The 7,436-nt window shown below is 41.8% G+C and overlaps 1 protein-coding gene across 1 annotated transcript; it reads left to right on the plus strand.

Annotated features, from left to right (window-relative positions):
• The first annotated feature begins 550 nt into the window (after positions 1 to 550).
• LOC134198312 (carnitine O-palmitoyltransferase 2, mitochondrial-like) lies at positions 551 to 6,771 on the plus strand. The gene is made up of 8 exons (XM_062667680.1): positions 551 to 555; positions 616 to 841; positions 5,244 to 5,340; positions 5,416 to 5,680; positions 5,743 to 5,897; positions 5,963 to 6,099; positions 6,158 to 6,383; positions 6,443 to 6,771. Exons 1-8 carry the CDS (start codon positions 551 to 553, stop codon positions 6,769 to 6,771), a joined length of 1,440 nt encoding a protein of 479 aa, XP_062523664.1.
• The last annotated feature ends 665 nt before the right edge of the window (positions 6,772 to 7,436 follow it).

The raw sequence follows: 7,436 nt of genomic DNA on the forward strand, positions 1-7,436 counted from the left end.
GGGCCGGGGCACCATAGATCGCATTCACTTAGTCAGTTTTTACTTCTCGTGCAACACTAATGATTATCATACATAAGACCTGTCCAAATACGACTCAGACAGGAGTCACAAGAAGAAATTCTTGTGGCTGGCGGAATGGCCGGGTTCGGTCCCCGGGTGATTTTGACGTGCTGGTGTACTCAACCCGTGTCTCAAAAAAAAAAAAAAAAAAAAAAAAAAAAAAAAAAAAGATAGATAGATAGATAGATAGATAGATAGATAGATAGATAGCACGTCGTGTTACCGTGTGACTACTCTCTACATTCATGCCTTAGATGGATACAAGAAATCATTGTTTGGTTTCCGTGCGCCAGTGTCTCATATTGGGGAGTGTCTAACAATTGATGTATGACTCTACATCCGGCCATGCTCATATTTGCACATCAGCACTCTAGCAAAGAAGAGATGGGCTATGATACGCACGACAAAATTGGACATAATCATGCAATAACTTAGTTTCGTAAATTTGGGTTGAGTTCGCGAACAATGAAGCACCAGCGTTTGTTAAAGAATGGAGTCAATATTTGTCTAGGCTTGTTTCTTTTCTATTTGTTAACCTCTAATATTCTGTCGCAGATTTGCTAGTGAAAAAGAGAGTGACTATCTTCATCACAGCAGTGTTCCAACCATGTTTTTCCAGGATCATCTACCTCCTTTAGCAAGACCAACCCTTGATGAATCTTGCCGACGTTTTATAGAATCATTGTCGCCTTTGGTGTCAGGGCAGGAAAAGGAAACTGCAAAACGGTTAGTGTCAGATTTTACCGCTGGAGTTGGAAAGGAGCTACAAGATTTGCTCAAGGTCATGTGATCAATATTGTATGTGCATGTTTGTGCTAGCTCGTGTTGTGCTCTCGTTGCCTTGCTTGTCTGCGCGTTTGTGTGTGTTTGTGAAGTGAAATTTCTTCACTGCACATAATTCGAGAAAAAGAAAAGATCGTATGCTGTAATCGTATTGCTATAAGCCCATTCAAAACTGCCGCCACACTTTCCTTATTATTAACGAAGTCATTTGATATTATCACATATCACCAAGAATGTATTGATTGGGTAGCGCGCGCTAGTAACCCGCAATCCGCTTACCTAATAGGCTATTATTGGAGACTGTAGCCACTTTATAGAAGCAGAAATCAGGGAGTGCGGTAGCACTCCCTATGTAGGGATGCGAAGAATCTAAAATGGCGGCCCATACAAAAGTATCCAGTCGCATCCGAACCGGATCTCTCAGAACTCATTACAGAGATCTCGGACCCACGTAGCGCTCAACTTCAAACGTTCCTAACTAGCTAATGGTAGCCAGACTATCATCGCTGACACTAAGCGCCTCAGAAGCCAGCTATCGGCAAGTAAAAAACCCGATTTATTCTTTCACATTTCACATTTCACATTTCACTTTTGTCAGCCAGGCTAGCGCCTCACTTGAAGCAGCTACAACGACGAGAGTCACACCAAACGATTCGCTTTTGTCCGAAGAATTGCACTGACCCAACAGCTAGATTTGTGCAAAGTCACCTTGTATCAGTCAACTGCGGCCATGCAATTTCACGTACTGCTTTCCACAACGCCATGTTGTTTTGGTCACGTGTGTACATGTGACTACCATTTGGAAGCCTAATTGCCACTTCCGCCTGCTGCTACATGCTGCTTACAGTTGCGTGTAGTTGAACATGTACAGTACGACTATGTTCAACGGCGCGGCGTCCTGCCTGACTCTCTGTGCATGTAAGCGTGTATCTCTTATCTAGGTAATGGGAGTTGTTTATAGATGCAATCAGTGTTATTACGTACATCCGTCAGCTGCTACGTACTTCCGTGTATGCCGAGCGTAACGTGGGAGTTGTTTAGAGAAGCAATCAAAGATTGAACTCCCGGCCGAGCTGCACACGTTTACTAAAACTGTCATTTCCATTTCAAACTGCAAAACCATTTTGAGAAAATGAAGGGTATGTAGGGATGGGTATGTACTTATGTCATTTATGCCCATCTCCTACTTTACAATCTTTATACCTAAAAACTATAAAATCATTTTGACAAAATTATTTGTATGTAGGGATGGGTATGTACCTAATCATGCTCATCTCCTACATCACAGTCTTTTTACCTAAATTAATTAAAACGCAGCAGTCATGTGTGACACTTAAAGTACTGGATAGTGATGTAGAAGATGAGCATGATTAAGTACATACCCATCATTTTCTCAAACTGTTTTTTTATATTTTTTACAATACATACACAGTTGAAATGCCTGTTAATTGAGCTTTCGAATGACACAGCTCTCGTAGCTATTGATGATTGTTTCGATACGTTCACGTCTAATTCCTGTCTACGCTACACTAATTGAGTCCCGCTGTCTTCATCATCGAGAAGATCTTTCTTCTGGTGCGGCGCATCGAGCTAATTGGCACACCACGCCAACTTGAAACGGGCCACGATTTCAAGTTTAATTGTTGTGTCACAACGAAGCAGAACAAGGGCTCATCTCAGTTTTATTACCTACTGTCTTTATTCCTGGTATAGAGAGAAGGGCGAATCGCGTTCTTGTCCGCCACGGCAGTTTCGCTCCTCGTACTTGACATTTCCTGAAAGCTAACGACAAGTGTGTTAGGTTCTTTATCAACACATTTACATCTTGATATAACTTGCTGTTGAACGAAAAATCGCTTTCTCGGTCGTTTTCTAGTTGCACGTGACACGGAAATGGGTGCATCAAAGAGCATCACGTGACGACATCTGCAACTCGGAGCGTGAGATATGCCACGAAGAGGTGTCGGACGCCGCAGGCGCCGCGCCGGCAACGCAGTGGGTACATCTATCTTTACATGGTGGCTACAAGAGCTGGCTAGAATTGAGGAATAGCCTAGACCCGTAGCGACAGACGACGCGCCAGTAGCGGTTAGCCCCGTACCAGACGCTCTCGCGCCGTCGTGTCCGGTTCCCGTATACCGGACACGACGGCGAGAGGGTCTGGTACGAGGCTAGTAGCGGTGTTTCTTCTACGGAAATTCAACAACTGCAAGTCAGATGTATGCGTTGTTACACTAAGCTAGTCTACAACTTCATGGTAGACGTCTGGCCGGATGCCATTCCGCTCTGTGCTCCACCCATTCTGGGTCACGTGCAACAAGGAAAAATATCGAGAAATCGCTATGTAGTTAAAAGCATGTTATCTCAAACTGGTAAGTGGATAAATGTGTGCATAAATACACGATTTCAAGTTAACGTGGGTGTGTCTACGCATACATGGTGAATCGTAAGCTTGCACTTAATTTAATTCTTAAATTATATTAGAGGAAAATAGGGTCTGCTAATTGATACTGCATGTGTGTAAGTTATCTAACCAGGCGAAGACAGGGCGATGCAGCTGGTATATGTAAAATAGTATAGACTTGATTTGTGAATTTGGGCAGAGTGGTACACCTGAGTTGCACGCGAACTTGAATTGTGAATTTGGGCAGAGTGTTACACCTGCGTTACACATGAACAGCTCATCACTGAAGTTTGCATTAACTTTTCATTCTAATAGACTACTGTATACGAGGGCGTGTTTTGGCAAGCAGGGACCCTCTTCCTTGTTTTGGGGCGCTTGGCGTAGAATTTCCGTGGCTGCGTGGCTTTGGTAAAGACATGCAAGTAAGCAAGATAATTAACAATTGTTTTGTGACGTTTCATTTCGTCATGTTTAATTTACCCGTTTAATTGTTTATGTAGATCTCATTAGCTGCAACTACAGTATGAGCTTGTATTCGATTTGCAAATACGCTAAGAGCAAACAAAGTACACCCCGAATTCTGGGAGGTTAAACCGCACTTGGAGAAGATTTTGAGTCAATTGCAGAACAAGTAGTCACAGCAATGACAACAATTGTAAATAAACAAGTTACCATAAATACAAGTGAAATACAGAGTGCATGGCGTTTGTACTGTAATAGACAGCAGACAGTACATTTTCCAACAGCTTGAATATAGAAAATAACGGACCATGTACTGCTCTAGACTTCATAGTGTGTTGTGGAGTGGTCCAGTGCGATACGGAAGTAAAACAGATCTACAAGAGCTCTTGGGAAAATAATCTTTGCAGGATCCGTCGGTCGACATAGCGTCAGTTCACAATAGGAACAAAATCGCTGCATGCAATCCAGTTGTGTGTGTGTGCATGTGCATGAGTGAGATGCGTGTGCAGGTGTTTGTTTGTGTGTATGTGCTCGCGCTCGTGTATGTGTGTGTGTGTGTGTGTGTGTGTGTGTGTGTGTCTGTGTCTGTGTGTGTGTGTGTGTGTGTGTGTGTGTGTGTGTGTGTGTGTGTGTCTGTGTGTGTGTCTGTGTCTGTGTCTGTGTCTGTGTCTGTGTCTGTGTCTGTGTCTGTGTCTGTGTCTGTGTCTGTGTCTGTGTCTGTGTCTGTGTCTGTGTCTGTGTCTGTGTCTGTGTCTGTGTCTGTGTCTGTCTCTGTGTGTGTCTGTGTCTGTGTCTGTGTCTGTGTCTGTGTCTGTGTCTGTGTCTGTGTCTGTGTCTGTGTCTGTCTGTGTCTGTCTGTCTGTGTGTGTGTGTGTGTGTGTGTGTGTGTGTGTGTGTGTGTGTGTGTGTGTGTGTGTGTGTGTGTGTGTGTGTGTGTGTGTAGCCTTTCCTAACATTCGCATATACCATAAACGTAACTTTATGCAATATTGAAAGTAGTTTCCACGTTCACCTAAACGTTACTCTTATTGTTATTTGTTTTTCGTCTTTAACGAAAACTCTTGCTTATCTGTACTTGCAATTAAAATTTTGTCCGCTAGCATACAGTATAATCATTTCACGACTAAACCAACTGATCTAAAGTATACCAACGGCAACGTTTGATCTTCCTTTTTGAAATTTTTAGAAAAAAAGATTATGCATTAACAGCAAGCCAAATTGGTCGTAATTGAAATGGTAGTCAGCGATCGCTAATAACAATTATTATGGTTGCATCACAGTGATGTTAGTTCAAATAATTAGAAAGTACTCAACTGTTTTTGCTGATGATCTATACAGCTGGTCCAAATTTCTTTGTAGTAACACGACATCAGATAGTTTTGACTTGCTTTACCTTTAAATAATGAAGAAAATTGCATTGTATTGCAAATAATTTTCTTTCAGTCCTAAGCCAATAATGTATGAAGGGAAAAGAGGCCTACCAATGACCATGACTGAATATTCAGTTCTCTTCAATTCTTGCCAAATCGCGAAGGTCGGAAAGGACGAAGTGAGAACATACGAGGACAGCAAACATATTCTTGTGATGCGAAACGGTCACATTTACGCAGCAGATGTTATCGATAAAGATGGTAAGATCAGTTTAAGTTTCTTTCAGTAACAACAAATATTTAGATGTGTATGATTTCCTTTTTCTCAAATGGAAGGTCGCCTGGCATCCACCGGTCAGATATACCAACAGCTACAGCAGATAGTCGATGAGACAAATTCTCTTGCTGACATTCCAGTTGGAGTATTGACGACTACAGAACGAGACGACTCTGCCAGAGCCATGGAGATACTGAGAGCAAAGAACGAAAACTTGTTAAATTTGGTCGAGAGCGCAATGTTTGTTTTGAGTTTGGATGATGATGAAGCTCATAGAAGCAAAGAGATTGTTGAGGCAATTCAATTTGGCAATGGAGGAAACAGGTGCCTGACGGATATATATTTATTGAGCTAATGCACTGCTCATGTTCAGCTCTCAATGTTAGATGGTTTGGCAAAAGCATTAACTTCGTTGTCGGAAAGTCTGGCTACATAGGAGCAGTAACGTCGGACTTAGTTGGAGATGGTAAAGCATTGGCTGCCCTTGAGCGCTATTTTGCCCCCGAATTGTCGCAAGCTGCGAGTATCGAAGATGAATCACGTGATTTTGCAAAAACAACATTTTTCGCCTCAATTTTGTTTGCGATCCTGATCTTGTATCTGAAGTGAACGAGGCAAAGAAGAAGGTTAGCTTGCTCAGAGGTGATCGACCGTTCCACCGAGTGATCTGCAACTACGTTGACTATGCCCTCATTAAGAAAAGAAACCTGAGTCCGGACTCTATTGTAAAACTAACAGCTCAGGTAATATATTTATGAGCGCATGTTTTAATTGTTACAAGAAAATGTGATGTCTACTTAGTTAGCTTTTTACACAGTGCGCATGCGCTTGCCAATGGCTACTGACGTTGCAAGTACTGCATTCTACAAAGATGGTCAGTCCGCAGAGTCAATGATAGTCACTCGAGATTCTGCAGCATTCGTCAACGCTGTGGCTAATGAAGGAGTCGGTGACAAGAAACGTTTGTACGACTTGCTGACTGCGGCCTCCCTTACTAACCAGATGAGGATATTCGATACAATGCAAGGTACAGCGTATATATTATTTGCATGCCAGTAATTTGTGCTATAGAGTGGTTTTCTATAGGAAAAATGTTCAATTACCATTTTATGACTCTGCAGTATCTAGCTGAAGAAGTTGGCATGAAAGTACCATTGTTTGAAAGCAAATTGTACGGGAAGGCAACAATGAAAGTATTTATTATATATCCTATGGATTTCAACGATGATGAACTTAACTATTTGCCATTTGCTAACTTGCAAGACAACAGGATGTGGGAAGTCTACTATGCAATCGGCCGATCTTCCGGCAATCTCAGCGTTGTCACATGCTCCGTTGACGCTGCCGAGTATCTCTCTCACATCAAATCGGGTCTGAGCACAATCATGGATGTCATCAAGAATGGAGCGCAGTAAACATGAAATGACATTGAAATTGTGGCATGGACTGCTAATGTGCAGCAATAGCGCAAGTAGACTAGTATATGGATGAAGTGTGATTTTGTCAGTCAACTGAATATTTAGCAATTTAGATTGAGCTGCGTAATAACGTCCCGGCGATATCTTATACTATGTAGTCTAGACATTAAAGGCCGCGCGGTCATCTATAATTGTAATTATTTGTCCAGGGACTGATAAGTTTTCTGTGGGGACAATATGTTTGAAATTGAGAAATTTGCAGGGGTGACTAAACATTGGGTCATTTTCTGTTGGTGATAATTTTTCAGTTTTTATCTGTATACTACTGATTTGTATGCAAGAACAGTATCTTGTAAAATATATTACCTCACATCATATTGTTCGTTTTATAGAGGAAGCTTGGTGTGTTTTACCAGACACTATAACCTCTTCTCTTTGTAGCAGGCATGCACTCTTAATTACGCATACATTCAGTTCAAACACAAATTATAGCCAAATTAAAACCCTCTCCTTCTGCCATTATTAGATTTAAATAATACGCAGGCATGATCTAGTACATCCATTATAGGTATGATACCGAACTCCATAGTAGGTGAGTAACTCATTTCCCGGATGCGTCGTCATCAATGGTAGCCGGCAATGAAAGTCAAAGCATTTTTGGA

The sequence above is a fragment of the Corticium candelabrum genome, chromosome 2, assembly GCF_963422355.1.
Source record: "Corticium candelabrum chromosome 2, ooCorCand1.1, whole genome shotgun sequence".
Classification (NCBI taxonomy): domain Eukaryota; kingdom Metazoa; phylum Porifera; class Homoscleromorpha; order Homosclerophorida; family Plakinidae; genus Corticium; species Corticium candelabrum.

Bases quoted from the DNA above. Each gene is read 5' to 3' on its own strand.
- LOC134198312 (XM_062667680.1), top strand. The intron at 5,898-5,962 runs GTGATTTTGCAA...TTGTATCTGAAG, and splicing joins GAGTATCGAAGATGAATCAC to TGAACGAGGCAAAGAAGAAG. The intron at 6,100-6,157 runs GTAATATATTTA...ATGTCTACTTAG, and splicing joins TTGTAAAACTAACAGCTCAG to TTAGCTTTTTACACAGTGCG.